The 20,243-nt window shown below is 41.2% G+C and overlaps 1 protein-coding gene across 5 annotated transcripts in view; it reads right to left on the bottom strand.

Annotated features, from left to right (window-relative positions):
• The window catches only part of PIKFYVE (phosphoinositide kinase, FYVE-type zinc finger containing), a 61,517-nt gene that overhangs the window by 35,398 nt on the left and 5,876 nt on the right, over positions 1-20,243 (bottom strand). For 3 of the 5 annotated variants that reach the window (XM_084524824.1, XM_084524820.1, XM_084524822.1), the window contains 9 exons: positions 16,126-16,244; positions 12,874-13,045; positions 12,013-12,220; positions 9,465-9,554; positions 7,401-7,539; positions 4,544-4,701; positions 3,414-3,525; positions 1,511-1,658; positions 854-1,021 (listed from right to left, as the gene is read on the bottom strand). In XM_084524824.1, the coding sequence (XP_084380950.1) occupies positions 854-1,021; positions 1,511-1,658; positions 3,414-3,525; positions 4,544-4,701; positions 7,401-7,539; positions 9,465-9,554; positions 12,013-12,220; positions 12,874-13,045; positions 16,126-16,244 (1,314 nt within the window). Of the gene's footprint in view, positions 1-853; positions 1,022-1,510; positions 1,659-3,413; positions 3,526-4,543; positions 4,702-7,400; positions 7,540-9,464; positions 9,555-12,012; positions 12,221-12,873; positions 13,046-16,125; positions 16,245-17,059; positions 17,213-20,243 lie in introns of those variants that run through there. The other 2 variants (XM_084524823.1, XM_084524821.1) reach the window with 2 other exon arrangements.

The raw sequence follows: 20,243 nt of genomic DNA, 5'->3' as shown, positions 1-20,243 counted from the left end.
CTCCTCAGAAGCACTAAAGGACAAAACTTTGCAAAGTTGTTGTAACTTGTAAAGAAAGAAAGCAAAGACATCAATTGCCTTTGACATCAAAATACCCAGAACGTAAAACAACTAGAATATACTACGCCCATGACACTGGCAAGCTCTGGACTCATTAAGTTCTTTTGCAATTTATGTAATGCAACTATAAACAGGTAGGCACTATTTTTTTTTTTGCTCATATTTAGTCTTTTGCTCATATTTGGAATCTTTCAATTCAGCATTTAAGAGAAAAAAATCTAAAGAGGTTTTCAACACTATTTGATTTCTTGCTACTTAAGAGAAGGTTCTCTTGAAAAAAATGGAATGTATATGGATTAAGTTAAGCCATACTGCCCATTAATAATATTATTCTTCTGTCAAATGTAAGTTTACTGAGGTAGGATTAGAAGCCAGTAGAGTTCATCAGTTTATTTTTGTTCATTTGGTGTTTTTTTTTTCTGCTTGCTTTTCCAGTTTCATCTCAAACTGGAGAGATGGGTATCAAACCGGTTTATGCATGGACTATTTTTCCACCCCAGCAAGCCAGAAACTTTATGCATGGATATGCCCTACTATGTGTGGACAGCAGGACACCTCCTTTCAACTGCAAAGAGAAAGTCACAGGGGAAGTTACACACACTGCAGAGAAGGCAGTTCAACATGTCTCGTGAGCCTCCTCAGAGGTAAGCGTATCAAAACTGCAAGCAAGTGCCAGCTAGATATCACACTTCCCCCTCTGTAAGACAGCTACTAAAGTAGTGTCCAAATCGATCAGTGTTATTAGGGCCCAGCTCTCCATCATGTGCAACTCCAGCTGGTGACTACCTCATACCTTTTTGGTCGGCAGGGTGAGGGGGCACATGTGGGTACTTGGAGTGCTTCTTGATATGGAAGTTCACGTTGTCCAGCTCCACGTTCAGGCTGATGGAGGCGGCTGAATCACTGTCCATTGTGGACTGGAAGCTGCTGACTGAAGTGCGCTTGCTAGGGCTGGCGGAGTCTTTTAGTGTTGGGTAAGGGGGAAGATACATGGAGGAGACGGGTTCAAACGGGTATCATGAGGGTACCAGAGAGGAGAAAAATTGTCTTTAATACATAAAGACCAGTGTGAAATACTACAGGAATACAGTATTTTCATAGTTCTTACTTTATCTTGATCTGTGCATGCTGACATATTGGGTCAGCATTCTTCAGTGCATTACTATAGAGCCACAAATCAAGCAGAAGTCTGCTTGAGAAACAGAAGGCAGTTTACATGCTTCTCCTCCACTAGAAGTATGAAGCTTTTTCAGTTCCACTAAATACAAAAAACACTGCATCCATCAGAAGAAACAGGAAAACTAGCTAGGTTATAGTTTGCTTAGATCCCTACAGCCCCATGCACACATACACACAAGTAAAGCAAGACATGGTTAAACTACTATGTCCTGAAGGACTGCGGATAACAGGGAAGAAGGCAGAATGAGAACGAGACTCAGCTGAAACTCACTGGCCAAGTTATCTTCTCCTTCATCAGCAATCTGCTCTGTGTCACTGTCATCAAACTTGATGTCTTTGAACCAGGATGGCTCAGAGTGCCCCTCTACAGAGTTCACGGAGTCACTGTCTGGAGAGGGGGTTTCCGAAAACTCTGTGCTCTAAGTAGACAAGGAAGAAAAAAGGTGTTAAAGTGCAGCTCTGATGATTTCAGCATATTCATTAAGCAGCCTTAAAAAGCAGCCAGTTACAAATGCAGATCACATTTTTTTTAAATTAGAGAATACTTCTGGGCTGAGGCAGGTTAGTCATAAAATGATCCTTCAGCACAAAACAGGAACAGTTTTGAATGGGAAACAAGCAATTCCTTACACTTCCCACAGTGTCTGGTCTTTGCTTCCTCCCCACTTCCAGAGAAGTTGTGACTAAGTGGCACTAAAGGACAAGTTCATTCTACTACACATTTTCTGTCACTGCACCCACCTAAGCAGTTCTGAATGTTTGTTATCCCCAACAGAAGTGGGTGATGATCTTATCCTTTGCCCAGAATCCAGCAGACTAAGCCTAAACCACTGGAGTGATTCTGTGATTGACCAGTCAGAGCAGCTCTAAGTTTCACTCACATGAAACCGGCTCTGTCAGGCTCTGTCTGGGGCTCCTGTGTCAGAACACCTGGCTATAGCACCAGATAACCCAGAGACTACCTAAGTAATAACCATCAGCCAGTCTGATGCCCCATGCCACCTCAACATGAAATTCTTACTATCATTCCTTTGGCTACAGCAAGTGCAGCAAGCAACTGAGTCACCAACAGTTTCTCCTGACTCTTGTTTAAACCAGGAGAAATGGGATCACATAGCAGCTTCAACTGTGAGAACAGAATTGGCTTTAAAACTTGAGTAATGTAATTCCCTTACAAATAGTTACAAACAGATCCACAAGCATTTGCTAGTTAAGGGCAAGGTTTTAATAGCGAGCTGGGATAATGTGGTTAACCAGCTGAGATTCTGGATGAAGTTCAGAGCAATTTCAACAGAAGACCACGTGATTATGGCCAAAAGCTGAAACATGCAATGAAAACAGGATGCTAATGGCTGCAAGCTTTCTGACTGTGGCTCACAGGAAAACTGAGCTATTCTTCACTGTGAGAAGCTGCAGAACATGCAAGACTTAAAACTAAATGCTTACAGGTAACAGAGACTAGATGTATCCTGTTCGAGTGAAAAAAATAAAACAAGAAAACACTGCAATCCACTCTGGCCAGCGACTGCTTTTACCCCTCATCAAGTTTGACTGCAATGAAATATGGCAGGATAGCATCTCTGATCACTGGTTCCCTGCTTTCCCCTCAGTTAGCCAGTCCTAATTGGCAGGCATGACAGAGACCTCCTCCCAGTCCTTAATTACACGGCTAAGGTACTGAATTCCTTATTGCTGCTGTCACTGGAGATTGGAAGAAGGTTACCTTATGTCCAGCACTGTATATCTAAAACATTCATTCTTTGAAAAGTTTTAACGAAGCTCAGTACCAGTCACCGCACAGCAGACTGTAGACTATGCACATTACAAACAGCTGCCAGAAACACTGACTCTGCCATTCCAAGGCCTCTGGAAGATGTCCACCACGAGAGGCACTGGCCAAGACTGAAGGCCTTTTCCTCCCCTTTAGGCACTAAGCGTAGCAACTCATCCTCCACAAAGGAAAGCCGCAAAGTTTTCTGGGCAAATGCAGCTTCCTCAGGCTTTAAACCACTAAGGGAAAAGTCATGGACTCTAATTCTCTACACAGGAGAGCTTATTTAGAGAAACACATTGGCTGCTGAGAAAGGGACTGAAAGAGATTCTAGTCAGCAGCCAAACACAGCAAGGACCATAGTATTCCTGCTCCCTCCCTCAAATCAGATTCACCCTTTTACCTGTAACGGTCGGTACAGGGCATACTCGTCTCGGAAGAGCTGATCATGATGACTGACACAATCTAGCCAACGTCCATCAACCAGTGCTTGTCCTATTGCAATGGCTTGGACTCTGGAGGTATAAGAACAGAGACTGTTTTTAAGTCTGGTTTTAAACGCATACGGTACAAGTGGAAAAAAAAATCATTTGCTACACTGACTCCTGTATTCCACTGACATATTTAAGCAGACACTATTTAAAATGTTGTGGAGAGGCAGCAGAGTGTATTGTTCAAGTATGGAGTTAGACGAAGAAGTTCTCAGTGCTCTAAACTGAGAAGATAATTGGAGGAGTATAAACAGTATAGCTTTAGCTTGAGTTATAGATATCGATCTGTTCAGTGAGAACCCTGGCTAGACAAATATGAAAACCATCTTAGTTTTCTCTCTCTTGCATAGTTAAATACACCTGATTCTTTATACCTATTTACAATACTGAGAGCCCACCTAAAATTTAGCTATCAAACTCTACTAGTGATTTTTGATCCCAAGGTCAGACTGGCCCTTTGAAATATTGGTGAACTCCACAGTTTGCTTTCTTCTGTATTGCACTCCAGAGGTGAACAGATTAAAGTCGATTTTTCCCCATTTAGCAACACAGAAATGCTTTGCATGGCCAAAATCTCTTTTGTGGAGCTGGGAGAACACACTTTCATTTTGACCTGTATGTTATGAAGTAGAGGCTTTTGCCAAAAGGTATCCAAAACATCCATTGCTCTGTGACTCTGCAATTGCTTTCCATTTACAAAAGGATAGCAGAGGTCTAGATTTTTTTATTTATTTTTAAAGAGAGTTTTTATAATGTATTCATGGTTCTCTGCCCATTGAGTGATATTTAACCCATAAATCTGCCTCTCACATCAGCTTCTGAACCAGCCAGCACCCTGTTCCTTGTTTTATTTGGGCAACAGTGAATCAGAACCCTACCTGCTTTGGTAGGCAGCAAAGAGGTAGGTCTGAATTTTGTTTCTTTCTCATTTTCCTGCAAAGTGATCTATCTCTGGAGTCTGAAGTACCTAACATTAACTGAAAATCACATCCTCCTGCTACAGAGTCAGACAAAACCTGTCTTCCTAATGCAGCAGGGTTACCTTGTGGTTATGTGCCCATTTCTGATGAGCCAGTTGACCAGGTCTTTTCCCACAATGCAGTTGGGATGTGTCCGCAGCCAGTAGCGATGGTCTTGGAACTCCATCCCACTGTTGTGATGGCAGATCTTCTTCCACAGATCTTTCAACTGGACTGAGTCCTGGATAGGGAAATGCGCAAGTTACTTACTAGTCTGACCTCAGCATTGGTTTCAAGAGCATCAGCCTTGGTCCTCAGATAAGCTTCTAGATCACGAACCCTCTAGAAACAGGTATAAAATCTAAGTCATTCTGCTCAACCTATGCAAAGTTGTAAAACAGAAATGGCAGACTAACATGAGATCAGCTCCTTGCATCCTTTATACAAAAAAGAGAATAAGTAAGAAACAAGGTGGTTACACAAAAGAGTTAAGAGGGTTTGGGGTTTTAACAGACCAAGTTTTTCTACTACCTACAACATACTTATGCTCTCGCTGCTGCCTTCTTGCACCCTCGTCTCAAACTCAGGTGGTGTGTGCAAGGCCAAGGAAAACTCATCCTTTGGAAGAGGGTTGTTCCATGCTCATCCTAGGCTTTGTGAAGCACCCTAATTCATTATCCAGCCTAGAGAAAGCAAGTACTTGACACTGCGATGCACTCTGCCACATTCACATTCTGATATACCATTTGAGTGCCCCCTTTTGTAGCATCCAGTATGAAGTCAGTCTCTTTTAGCCACCACTAATTTTGGCCACTAAGGAAAAAAATAAAAATAAAAAAACAACAACAACAACAACAACAAATTAACTAATCCCTTTTGAAGTTATAGATCTCTTCTCACCAACTGGAACACTTTAACCTGTGCCCTGACCTTATTTTCAGGCCTGTTAAGCATGTGTGCCAGCTCTTGTTTAGGCTATGCTCCATCCAAACTGAACTGTCTGCTTTGCACCCAGACCCTTTTGCTTTCACAAATGCACCCAGGTTTGGCACAGAACAACTGTTGCTGCTGAGTGGGAGCAACTTGGTATATACCCTGGGATTGTTTCAAGAGCAACAGAACACCCCAAGGAATGGAGAGAAGTGCCACTGCAGCTCACTTTCTCAAATGCGTTACTCATTCTACTTTTGTGCAACAATAAAAAAACTTTAATTAAATTTTAACTAATTCCAGCTTTCCACTTAACTGCCAGACCCGTATTATTCTATTTTCCCATGGGTGCCATGAGATCTAAGGGTTTTGCTCCACTTTTGTTACCAGCTGCCTTTCTGTTTTTATTTCCAGCACTGGCTGTCCTGGGCATCATCTTAGAGCCAATGTCAGCAGCTCCACTGCCACACCAGGTTCTGTACCTCCCCCGTTTGACACTGTATGTGTCACAGGACCATGAGATTTCATGCACGTGGCAATTCCACAGTTAGCTGCCTTGAATTTTACCCTTAACTCACAAAGGGAGTTCAGAAAGCTGGACAAACTGGCAGAACACAACAAATCCTTTCAACTAAAGGATTGTGACCTCTGTTTTATAGAAGTATGTGCTTACTCCATGTACGTACATCTTCCCGCTGTTTCATAAGCGAAGTTCATTAGTTTTCTGAATGCAGTGTGCTAACCTTTCAATTATGTCCTGATACAAAGTCAGCCCCACATGCTAAAGGCATTACACAAACAGTGGGAATTCACAGCAAATCCGACATTAACTAACACTACATCTACTTCATGTACTTACATGAACAGAAGTGATACTACCAAGCCCCTTTTCCCCCAGCTAAGAAAACGAACAACAAAATTAAACAATGTGAAGCTGAAATGCACTGGAACTTGATCATCTTGCTCCAACTTGCATTCATAGCATTTTAGATTTTGCTTTTTCTGCATTAACTTGTGTGTGGGGCAGAAGGGTTGTAAAGACATGCCTTAAAAATGCTTCTGTCTCACATGGCTGTCTCTTTACAGAGCTGTGCAACCCAGAAGTGTTTCAACTTACTCACATACATTCTGCTGACATAAGACAAATGCCTGTGGCAGGGGGGGTTGCAACTAGATGATCTTTAAGGTCCCTTCTGACCCAAGCAATTTAATGATTCATTCTATGAAATACCTGACAAGTTTACTTTCCGTTGTCATTTAAAATCAGGAAGGTTATCTTGAATTTTTGAGTGCGAAAAAGCAGTCCCCTCCCTTTTGCTCCATCTTGTTTTGCCTCATTTGTTGGAAACTTTTCTCTTCCCCACAAAAAGGAACACCATTTTCTACTTAACATTGTAAAATAACTGCCACCTACAGTGCTCCCATCAGAAGGGAGGAGATAATAGAATTACTTAGAACACTTTGTTGTTACACATTGATTTTTCTTTGAACAAGTATGTTACAATGACCTTCTAAAAAATCATTTACATTCATTCTGCAAACAAGGGGAGGGTCCAAGTTTTGTTTAGGTCCAATAAGCTTCAACAGCTTTAAATCATTCATCAGGGTGTAACATTCTGAAACAACCATTTAAAATTCCCTTTTATGTAGGCTACAAAGAACGTGGAGATATACCGAATCAGATCATGTGGTTTCAACTGCACTTGTGGCAAGCTGAATCCACACAAAGCTATGGTATACCAACTCCACACACTAACGCATTTCCCAAGACTACAACTCTACATATCTTTATGCAAACACCACATAGAACTATGATTTGCTTCAGGAGGACAGAAAAGCCCAAAGCAGTATCAATATTCTCCATCCCTGCACCACCTGGAGGAGAGGTCCAGGTGGTGCAGAGGTCAGAAAAGGCTCCTTAAAGGCAGCAAGATTCTCCCACTGCATGATACAAGGAAGCCGAATGTTACTGCCTTCACAGAGCAAGACAAAAAGAAACATGAAACGTACCAGAAGGATTTTGCGCTCATCCTCACTGGTCTCTGCCTTCATATGCGTGCGACTGGCTTGGGGACTGACAGATGTCTCGTAGGTAGGCACCATCGGTGAACCCGAGCGATCCAGCGACAAGTTAGTGATGCTGGCTGACCTGAAGTATGAGGGAGAAGGTTTGAAGTGTGAGTGTTCATTGTGAGTTGCTTCATGGGAGCAGGCAGTGATCTTACAGCATGCTCAGAAGGAGCTTAACTCCTTGACGCTGTTCTCCCTCCTCGGTACAGACTTTGCTTAAAGCTCCCCTTTTTCCCTCCCAGTAAAAGGAGAAGAACAGATCCCTAGGAAGCAAGTATATATTCTTCTGGAACATCGAAGTTAAATGAAAACTCTTATAAAGCTTTATCTGTTTTCTACAAAGTGCTAAGTTTAGGCACAGCAATTCATACATGCCTGCATTTGAAGAGAGTGGGAAAGGAATGAGGTGCTGAATAATCAGAAGGTCCAGCTGTTTGAACGCAAAGCAGATGCCAGAAAGGGCAGCCAACACCAGGATCCCTGTCACAGGGCACAGACATTCTCCCTACCCTTGAACCATTCAAAATTCCTTCTCCTCACATCTCTGAAATACATGGCTGACAGTTTGCAGTGGTCAGAAGTTTGTTAGACTGTCTGCTGGACCTGGAGTACTGTCCAGCTGGCAATTTTCCTTGTACTGTGATACAGAGCATTCACCTGATCTTAAGCCCAACTGTTAGGAAATCTGGGCGATGCACTCCAATGCAAACATACCATTTTGCAATAATCATTGCAAAGCTACAAACGCACATACAAACTCCAAATAACCTCTGCTCCAGTATCCCATGGCTAGATTAAGCCTCTGAATAACAAGAGTGCAAGTTCTTATCACACAGCAGCTGCAAAGATGCAGCATAAGCTAGTAATGCTAACAGTGCTATAAGGAGTGCACATGGAGAACATTTCTGCATACAACAACAGGGAAGATCAACATTTCAATGCTGAACTGACCCAAGAGGCTTGCAGTAGTCTCAGTAGTGAGAACTGGTGCCAGCCCATAGTCTTTGGAATGAAACTCAGCCAATTAGCAAGCTCTGCTTAACAGATACTCTGTTTCCAAGAATTCTCAATGGAAAATATGGCCAAGCCCAAGTGCTAAATACAAAAGCTGAATTAGGGTGGCATTGCTTCAGCAAGGTAGTATGCATTGAAAGTACAATAGAAACAGCTACTTCTTTTTTTTTTTGAGCAGGAATACTAGGCTGATAAAGAGTTTTACTTGGTTCCTTTTTAGTCATGTATGCAAAATCAAAAGGAAACTATGTTGGCATTACACATCCTTATACACTTAGGGATAATAAGCAAAATTTTTCTGTCCTAGGCATTCAAGTGAGGCTAAAACTCTGCCTGTCTTCTACTACTCAGATGTCCTGAAGTTGAACAGAATCAGAACTGATAAATCAGTCTGGCAGTGTAATGCAGCTGAACAGCTCCTTCTTACATGGAACATGAGACTGACATTAAAGCCCCTTATTAAGTATTCCTCCCACTTATTTCACAAGAGCTACTTTAACTGTGTTGCCTATCTGTAAGCAGCAGGGATTTTTAATTTACATGAAAGGACATTAAGCTAGGCCAGAACAGTCACGCTCCATTTCATATCTGTGTGCTTATCAACACCAATTATATCCACGACTCAAGTGTATTTAGTGGATATTATATACTACAGCTAGATCATGAATAGGCATAGACATAAATGTTAATTTCAACAAGTAGTTTGGGCCTGCCACAGCCAGCTTAGAATCATCCCTTTACTGTAGCATGTAGGAAGAAAATATGCTTTTAAAGTAGACAATGTCAATGCACACAGGAAGCAGAAAAGTGCCCTCAAGGTCTCATGTACAGAAGTGGTCTTTCCGTACCATGACATACAAATTCAGGGAGTCCAGTTTTAGATATGTAACAGCATGCTCAGTAAAAACAAGACCCAAAATACAGGCTTTACAGTGAAGAGTGTGCTAGGATTGCATCCAGAACAGGAAATACACAGATACAATTAGTTACCTATTTCTAGCTGGAGACTTCCCTGCATCCTCCTGAACAGACCCAAGGCGTGCAGACAAAGTGGTAGTTGAAGAGTCTGGGTGAATCAAACTGTACGGGAAAAAAAAAAAAAAAAAAGAGCATGCTAAAGAAGTTTGAAAGACTTGTCACTTGCAGCAGCATCAGAACAGCTGGAATTAAAATACAGTTCCTTATAATGCTACCTCATATTCACACCCATTATAGCTAAATCAGTGACATAAGGAAATCTTTCCCTGTATGTTGGCCGATGAAAACAGGGGGACAGCATTTAAGTCTCCTTTCAGACTCAAGTCCTGAACTCTTCAACCCTCTTATATTAACCTGCTTTTCTGCACTCTTCTCTTACATCCATTTCTTACAGATTCTCCCTTTTATTACATGCTACTGTTCTGTGCTTTGGAGGTAGAGGCATTGCCTCCATCTCCAACACCTCATCTTTGCAATACAAGCAATGCTATCTGCAGCTATTGCTTAACAGCTTTTATTAAGATACAGAAAAGCTTCTGTAATTGTTTAACCTTATCCTTATCACCTTTGCCCTCTTCCTTCCACCCCAGGAAGGAGGAGATCAGATGTACAGAGACCTACAACATAAATTCCTACTGGTTAAACTACGAGATACAAGCCACCACACTCCAGCTGATAACAGCTGTGCTGGCTGTGCTCTGGGTTGCAGACATGTTACCAGCATAATAAGCGGTCTTCACGAGAAAACGTACACAATACAACTTTGCCTGAGTAGCTTAGCTGTACTTTCCTACTTTACTCTTTGGCTGTTAAAGGACACGGCCCTTCAAGTTAGTTAAAGCAGGCAGCTATGCCTCTATGCTACAACAGTTCAAAGATTAGAGCAGCATCAGACAAGTAAACACAGCAGCACTCTCCTAAATGCCTTTCTCACTGCTTTGCATCACAGAACAGGAGTAGAGGCATAAGCCTCATCTTACATACATTTTGGGAAGAGACTTAACCTCCAAGTTTTCTTTTGAAGCAAACTACTTCACATAAAGAAACCACATATAGAAAGGTTTGCTTTCATAGAGCACCAAGTTCCCGCTTTCTACTGCGCTGCAGTTTAAGTTTAATGTCCTGAATTTAAACTTCTGAAGATCAATTAGGAATTTACCAAATGCACTATTAAAAAAGCACTGCAACCCATTGTGGAGTTTTTTATTTTAACAGCAACAAGCACTGAAGAAACACTGAATCCCCCTTAAGCAATAATAAACTACCTAATTTTAGTCTTTGTCCCTCTCATAGATAAAAACAGATCATGTTTAGGCAGGGTCTCCCAGAAAGACTAAGCATTCTAAAAGAGCAACAGTTATCAGCCTTTCAAGAACAGACACCACTGCCCTCCAGTGCTATAAACTGCCCATAATAAAGACAAATACTTTCTGTACATGCCCATGACTAGAATCTGTTGTATTGAGATGACACAGATACTAATAAACAGATCAGAAGATGGAAGTAATAATACCTCCTATTACTCTGTACCTGAAAGAGCATTCTGAACACACAATATTCCCCAATTCAAAATGTGGTAGTATTTATCCCAAGCACTTCAATATGCTGCTTTGGATGACTATGACATTAAACTAAGGGTACTTCCCTTTATTTAGGCCTTATGTCGATTATTTCATTGCTTCCATATAGGAGCACCATACTCTGAAGAGCAATATGCAAAGCAGGAGTCAGCATATCTTCTAAAGATGGTTCCCGCTGAGATTTTTCCTTTCATACTTTCAGAACCACTAGAAGAGCTCTCCTGAAAGAGGCATATATCACTAATGTTGCCCCTCGGTCCAGAGCCCTCAGAAAGGCTCTGATTCAAAGCTTCTTCAGTAGTTTCACACTTGACTGCTCTTCTGTTTTTAGGGAAATGAGCACAAACACCATATTTGATTATTTCTTCCTCCCCCACATATTAAAAGAACATAGTACTTCTACTCAAACAGTATGCAAGTTAGTTGCTGAAGACCTTGACTTATTTTACTTATCTTCCAAAAATAAAAACTCCCTAATTCAAGAGGGATAGAAAGAAACATATTTTGAAAGGAGATCAGAGAACCCTTATAGCTGTCCCTTCAGCTGACACAGATGGCGACTGCCACCATTTCTCTTATTTACACAGGGAGCATCTCTTACGTTCTCTTGCCCAATCACAAACCTGACAAGTAACTTATCAGTGTTACACTGACTTCTCTCAATACAGTGGTGGTTAGAAGCGATTAAAAAAAAAAAATACCACACCCATACACCAATACCAAAGCCTCTGCTCTGTCACTGGTATAGAACCAATGCTTCAGTAAGTTAAATGAAAAACTGAAAATAATTTAAAATTCCACTAGAAAAGTTTTCACATTTCAACTTGAGAAAATTAAAAACAAGCACAAGACTAGAATCTTTTGACAAGACAAATGCTTCTAAGTTTACCAAATATAAACCACCAGCTTTTGTCTCAGCAGGTGACAGCCTGAAAATACAGTTAAGATTCTAGAGCTTAGCATGAAGCCATTCGCCTTACCTCTGCCAGGTTAGATCCTCCTCCAGAAAGATGTTGCGGCTAGCTTTACGGCTCCCAACCGGTGTACGAGGCTCGCCAGGATCCAGCACTGACACAGAACAGGCAGAATCTGACAGAGCATTTAAGTCTTCTCCAATGGAGTTGCTATCTGTGGAGTGTGCATAGCTTAAGGCTATTTTGCGGCAGTAAGTACAGGCTCGGAGATCCCCTATGAAAAGAGGAACCAGACAGTGTAAGTGAACAGGAACAAAGAGTGCTATGTTCCTGCAGGATCAGAGGTGTGCAGTGGTGGGGAAAAAAATAATTTCCTGCTTCAGAACCTCTTTGCATATTTAAGTCCAGTTCTCATATTCCCTTAAAGAGCAAAACCCCAAATAATTATACACTAAGGGTTTTTCTCTGAGTCAAATGATGGGTAACACATGATACAACAGCCAGTCAGATATGACTTACCAGCCAGTGTTTGGAGGTAAGGACTTCCTTCAGGAGATGTCTCACATTTGGTATTGGAAATTTCTCTCACCCTCAACTAGAGCACACAGCCCATTATGTTTTAAAATTACTATTATTAAGCATAGCTTTTACTTGGGCACACTTTTTGCAGCAAACATCCTTGTTACACAGTGGCCTTATTTGTATTGTCATCATGAACAGTGTTGCTACAAACAAACAGATATGGCACAACCCACCAATGCACATGGACAAAACAGTAGAATTAAGTCCTGTCATTCCTTATGCTTATTTCTAAGACTGCTGGAGATCCGTACAACATCTCTAGCAGATGTCAAAATCTAAAATAGAGTAGTCCAAACAGAGTTGAGCACACGGACAATGTTCTACTTCTCAGAGAATAAACCCTACCTGTGTAGCCCATGAATTTTCCAGGGATTTCTTGATTGCAGCATCGACTACAGAAGATCTGTCCACAAAGTCGACAGTGGTGTCTCCGCCGGAAGGTGGTGAATTTCTCACTGCAGTCATAGCATTCTTTGCACTGGCTGTCAGGCATCCAATACTGCTTCAAGTCACTGTCCTACAAGGGAAGGCAGCAGAGAAAATTCATTTGTGAATACAAAAAGCATGTTTACATTGATGATTGCTTTGTAGACTGTGCACATAAAATGACAATATCACTTTTTCACGTCCATCTGTGCATGTGCACGCTCTTGGGTATAAACACATACATGCACAGAAAGAATTTTTCACAGGGTTTTATAAGAAGCCAGAAAGCTACAGCAGTTCTTAGCTGTGTAATAAGCCTTTGCTTTCTTGATCCAGCATGAGAGGCAAATAACGAGAGGAAAAGCAAAATAAACAAGCAAAAAAAAATATCAAGAAGTGTAGATAAAAGTCAAGAAGCAGCAAACATATGAAGTATTACTTGTTCTTCTTTCTAATTTGCCCCTGGCACAACAGGCCCTTAACCAGCACAGTTTAAAATCAGCTGAAGTTCAGTTTTCCGGGGTAAATTAAGCTATCAGGAATTTTCAATGCAAAGATAATTCCAATAGCTAACATTAGGATGTACTTTGAAACAATTATGGATAAATGTAAAAAAGTTTTATTACATGGTCAAACTCTTCAGAACAGTAAACAGTTGTAAAACCCTTGTCCCAGACTGGTGTAGGTTCAAAACTCCAGGTTAACTGCCACGTGAAGACACCTGTGGCATACACATTGAGCAGGTAACATCATATACTGGTTATGCAGCATTGCTGCAGCCACAGGAAGTTTTGTCTCATTTTTAAGGTTTGAAAACAAAGAGGCGAAACCTCTATTTGTTACTGTAGCTATAAAAAAAGAACAGGACAAATCTCTGTTAAAATTCTGAGCACAGCAGACACAATCACCATGGATGGAGGCAACTGCTAGCGGTCACATGATGGCTCTGACTGTGAATCATTCTTTGCTCGAGTTCAGTTCTGGTAATTAGCCTTTTCAGAGGAACTGAATGTGTGTGATTTTTCTTAGGAAGAGAAAACACTGCATGAATTTTCTCAAAACAAGCCAGGAGTAAGCACAGAAAATAAAGCTTATCTGTACTCCAATTTTCACATAAGGGAAAAAAAGCATACCCTGAACTGGGGCTTATTTTTGGATGTTCACAAAGTGAGGTTTGACATGGCCTCAAAATTTAACTAGCAGCTAAAGCATCTGTGATTAACACAACAACAATTTCTTGCTCTTCATTCAAGACAACTCACACAGAAAGAGTCCAAAACTGTTCAAGAAAGTCTAGAAACCTTTAACATGAATATTAAACTTCAAGCAGGAAAAGATGCAACGAAAAACTTTGCCAAGGAACTGCTGCAAAGCTGGTGGGGACCCCGATAAACAGTTTTTGCTGTGGCTCTGCAGGATGAGTCAAGTCTCTGTTTGTGCCACATGGACAGAGGGGCTATTCCAAGCAGCAGCGCATAGCTTCTGGGGCCTCTGCCCACCATCCCTCCCACACTGACTCTGCCACACTTGCACGTGGCTGGGTGTTCAGAAACTCTGCCATTGCTGGTTTCTCCGTATTTAGAGAGAAGTAAGGAGGCAGGAAACTAGAGACACCTTCCAGCTCTCTGCTTCACTCACGCTGGAACCAACATTCATGACAGGAACAGCCTTCAAGGTAGGATTCGGAAAAGAGGTCTGGCCCCTGTTAGCAGTAAAGGTTGCTTTGAACAGCACCTTTCAGGATCTGACATGCTTTCTACAATAGTAAAGTGTCCTTCTGTAGAACTAAACCAACTCCACAGTGAAAGAAACTCTTGCCTGAAGTGACTCAAGCAAGACATAGATGCAGGCAGAGGCAGCAAGGCATTACCATTTGTACAGATGCTGACAACAGACTGCTTCCAGAGACAGATCTTAACTCATTCATTTACTGCTGCAACTTGCCTGTTTGAGCACTAACTTCTCCAACAGCCTCAAAGACATCTGAATTTCCAGCGCCTTCAGAAGCTGACCCAAGTTGAAAAATTAGTAGAGGCCACCCTCACTGTACTGCTCGCTGCAATGAAAGGCTTGAGTTTTGCCCTCAAAAATATCACTCTGACAAAACAAAGTTATTTTTACAAGCAGAATGGGACTGAAAGTTAAGTGAGTTTACTCAAAGTCTACCTGTAGAAGATTATCAAGCCAAAAGCCTTTTTCCAGTTTAAACAATTTGATTAAATGTACTTTCATAGAACTATAGAATGGCTTTGGTTGGAAGGGACCTTAAAAACTAGTTCCAAAACCCCCTACTATGGGCAGGGATGCCACCCACTAGACCAAGTTCCCCAGGGCCCCATCCAACCTGACCTTCTGGGGATGTGGCATCCACAGCTTCCCTGGACAACCTGTTCCAGTGCCTCACCATCCTCTGAGTAAAGAATTTTTTCCTAACATCTAATCTAAATCTCTTCTCTTTTAGTTTAAAACCATTCTCCTTTGCCCTGTTCATTAACTGCCCAAGCAAAAAGTTGTTCTCCATCTTTTTTTTTTATAAGCCCCCTTTACTTTTGCTTCCTCACATCTTGGTCCCAGACACAGCTATTTATATCATGACTTATAAATAGTTGTGGCTTCTTTTCTCAGCTAGGTCCTCCTTTTAAAGGCATCATCCAAAAGAGGAGAGGGAGGCAAAAGCAGCAAGTCAGTAGCAACCACCAGACCCTTAGCCATTTGAATCAAATTGGTTAATAGGACAAGATTTTCAAGCAAATATTGCTGAATATCTATTACCACGGTAAGTAGATTTAATTCACTCCCAGAATTCTTACTACTTGTGACTGTCAACGTGTTTCACTTCCTCCCATTTCCTTCCTTCAAGGAAGAAAACAGTCAGGAAATACAAGACAAGGTAATACAGAAATAGGAAGGAATGTAAAATGAGAACACCTGGTCCAGGTTCAGAAAACTGAACAACTGGCAGATTTCTGATTCTGACATGTCAGAAGTCAGCATCAACTTAAATTTGTTTCCCCTGGGCTCACACAGTAAGTTTTGAACTTATTCACTCATTCTTCATACATCTAAATAAAAAAAATCTGCATGATGTATCCAAAAACAAAGCTCAAGGAAGCCCAGTAAACCGTTCAGTTTCTAGATACTTCGGCCTACAAGCCCTCCTAAAAGAAGTACCTGGCTCTTCCCCTCCATGATTTCTTTGAGGCGCTTTAAGACAGTGCTGAGGCTTCTTAACTGAACTGCTGTTCGAGGATCATGACTTCCAAGAGGTGGTTCCACTTTCCTTCGATTGTCTGGAAAGGAAGGGAGAACAGTAATATTTCTTCCATGACATATACATATTTACATTATTTACATGACAATATGAAAGTGCATTAGAGAGAAAAATGTTTGTGTATATATATATGCACATTACAAAGTTAGTGTGTATTATTATTTCTTGCCCTACATTCCTCTTCCCCAAAAGGAGCTTCTAATGCCAGATAGCTTACTTTGACATTTAAAATCCTAGTCTCCAAGTGTTTACAAGAACTGATTTAAATTCTGAGAATAAAAACATCTTTTACAGAAGAAAAGTGAGATTCAGTGTACAACAGGAATCTTGTTATCATTTAGAAAGCACTGAAGGCATTTAAAAATGCCTTCTAGGATATTAATACTCAAAAAATAACTGTAATAATTTCTACATTCATTCTAGGACTGGTATAAGCCAATGCCTTAACCTGAACATACTTAAACATGACTATAGCAAGTCTAAGGACTCCATACTCAGTTTCTATTACAAAACAGTAACTCACAATAAAATTTATCCAGAAGTTTAGGCAGTTTTTTTGTTGAAAAAGTTTTTTTTAAAAAAGTGGACCTGTTGAGAATTTGTACAGGTATTCTTGTTTAACTATACCGAAGAGAATATTGAATAAGAAGGTAACAGATAATTTCTTTCCTACAAAATTCCTGATCGTAACTAGTACAGCAATGATTCAAAGCAAAAATGGTCCTTCTCTCCGGAAGGATCTGCAGAAAGTGCTGTATTTACCTTAACATCTAAACGTTTTCAGAGTCACTTTTCTATATCGACAACTTTCCTGAACAGTTTGAACTTCCTTACCAGCTTCGCTGCTCTCCATCTGACTAGCATTTCATTTTGATTTCCCGAGTCCAGGAGGAGCAGACATGGCGGCTTTCTGTTTACTGCTTTAGAGACCACTGATGTCAGCGGGAACGCTGGCAGCAGCGCTAGCAGAAGGGTGTTAACTGTTGCAGTGCAGCAAGAAGCAGGCTGTGCCTCTCTGGGCAGGAGATCAAAGCCCTTAGAGTAATGTGATTAAAACTGTGGGATTCCGTGCCTCCTTTTCAGGTTCTTAGTAGGTATTTTTAGTTAATCAACCCACACGTGCACATAGTGACCTCTGTGCAACAAAGAATACACAGAGGATTTTAAAGAGACCCTAGAGTGCTTAAATGCAGTTTCATGGCTAGCCACTTGGGATTTATTGAAAAAAATAAATAAATATATTTTTTGGCAGGACCAAGTTGAATATTTTAGGGTGAATAAAGTGACTTTAATATTTCAAGAAAACAATAATACTGTAGAAGTCTTTGGCTCCTCCTTACTTCTATCAAAAGGTCTATGCTGCATTTACTTCCTGGACTTTCCTGCTGTGACTTTTCATGAGTATCTTCTTTCCAGGAATGTTGCTTCCAATTCAGGAAATCATTGTCAGGAAATTATTGGAATAAGCTATAGTCCCTGCAGTACAGGACACACTCTGTCCAAAACACCACTCTCACAAAAGGATTCACCTCTATCAAGCTTAACTTGATGAGGAGCAAGGTTAACTCTTGCTCCTGATTCAAACTCCATCACTGTAAGCACCACGGTCACCTTCTTAGTTAATGCATACATGATTTACCGTTACAGTACTGAAAGCATAAACATCTGTATTTGCTTATTTCATCAATAAATCTGCAAAAATCACCTTCACTTTCACAAACATCAAAGTCTTTTCAGGACAACCAGCTTATGCAGCAATCATGTTTTCTATCCTTTTCTTTCTCATCTGTACATTCACTAAACACAACCTCTACATATGAAAGGAACAACATTTATATTTCCAATTTGGCTTATTTCTAAGCTATTTGTTCTCCATAAGCAAAAAATTAACTCCTACAGATCCAAAAAACATTTACACATGTCAACAGTAAGCCTCATCCTTCCTGTATGTATTCAAAGTAGAAAAGTTTTTTGGGAAAACCAAAAAACATACCCTCTGAAACACTGCGTGTTTTTCTCCTCATCTGAACAGTGATCAGTTCTGGGAACCTGGAATACCATCCCAGCTATTCATTTTAAGGTGAATGACAAGTTAAAAATGTTACAATAACTCCTTTGTTGCAACCTAACTGGTAATTTCAGTTTACAGGCAGCTGACCATACACTACCTGCAGATGTAGAACAGGCAGCTTCACACAGTTTCAACACTAAAAAATCAACCCTGCCAGGGATGCCACAGTTTTGCTAGTACAACCCAAACTGCTTTCTAGTTATCCATTGCCAAAGTACATAATTGCACATTCAAGTGCACTCTGACAGCTCAAACACTGTACGTCAGTGACTCGAGGAAGATGTGAAATACCTCATTTCCCAAGGCCTTTTCCAACGGAAAAGAGGCTGTGGTCACGTACTTGATGCTTCCCAATAGCCACCACAGGCTTTCCTCAGGCTTTTTTCCTCCCTCATGCACTGGCTGGCCTTTCCTTACTCCTGCTAAGCCCCTTTCCCATTCCGTCTTATTGCCAGTCAGCTACAATCTCATAGCACCAACAGCATTATCCTGCAAGACGTGGGGGACAAGCTAGAATTGCTTTTACTAACAATTCCCCCACCTCCAATAAGTTAGCACTTCTAGTTTTCCTTCAAATGGAAGCTGTGACATCATCTCAGTACCAGATTATCTTTGTTCATTTCAGCACTTTGAAATCACTCAGCTGGCAGCACACAGAGGTGGCACACACACCACACACACTCCAGTACAGCCAGCTGGGCACGCTGCCTCTGTAGAAGTGGTTCCAGCTCTCCAGCACCCTACTGCTGTAAATAAGGATACAACAGATTACCCTAGAGGGAGGCCACAAGCCAGTGCAGAGTTTCAGTACTGGTTCTTCCGCCACACAACCCAGAAAACATCTCTGACCTAACCCAGTATCCAGCAACTTCTCCTATTTTTGCAAAAGCCATGAAGATGCTATTATAAGGTTTTGGTGTAAGCAGTCACAAGGAAGCACACGACTGAATTCCTACATATTTGATGCTAGACACTTTCCTACAAAAGCCATCATCCCTTCTTATTCTGCACCTGCAGTTGTCAGAAAGCACGGTCCCTGAGGACCAGAAGTATCTGCTGCACAGACAGTGCTGGCTGAGGGAGAGACTGGGATAGGAGTCATCTTCTTGCATCTTCAGGAGCAATTGCATTCCGCCTTTCTTTAGAGGCACCAGCAGCCTTGCTCAGTCTTTTAGTTATTCATTTCAGTTTGTTTAAACTTGGTGTGTTAGTTAAACTCAAGGAGGCTAGGGAGACCTTCGTGAGGGACTTAAACATCTTCCTGCCTATACTTGCCCATGCGATTAGGAAGAAGCACCTCTTAGGAGTAATGGCCAGGCCTAGAGCACTTGGAGACTGACAGATATGAGGTTGCAAGAAAACTCAGCTCAATCAGACACCTCACTGTCACTGAACTGACTGGGTGAGTCAATCTACACATCTAGGTGTTTGTTTATGTATATCACATCACTTACTTCAACCGTTTGGTATCTGAGCAAAGAAAAATACTTGTGATAGGAGCTATAAATATATTTGTGATTCTTTACGGAGAATAATCTCTAAGATTATTTGTGCAACCCAGCACCAGCTGCAATGGCAGAAGTAAAATTCTCTTCTGTTCCATATTCAGAAATCCTCAATGGTCTGTTTATTCAGCACCTCTTAAGAGGAAAGAAAGCAGGAAAAATGATTTTCTAAAGCTTGCTTCAACAGAAAGGCTGATTTTGGGAGAGGGAAGATGCAAGGCCTTTTCCCTCTTCAAATACAGCAAGAAGGACCTGAAAAGCCCCTCTGAAACCTCCCCACCCACCCTGTAGACTTTTACTTGAATTACACAGCTCATCTTTGTTAAGAGTACCAAATGAGAACCACAACTAGTCTCTCAGTTCCCCCTACCCCTCAAAGTAGGTGTGTGGGGAGAAGAAAATATGATGGGGAAAAAAACCCTAATGGATTGAGATAAGGAAA

The sequence above is a fragment of the Aythya ferina genome (assembly GCF_964211825.1).
Source record: "Aythya ferina genome assembly, chromosome: 6".
Taxonomy (NCBI): domain Eukaryota; kingdom Metazoa; phylum Chordata; class Aves; order Anseriformes; family Anatidae; genus Aythya; species Aythya ferina.
Note: the sequence above shows the minus strand (reverse complement) of the source record. Positions and strands in the feature narration are given on the sequence as shown.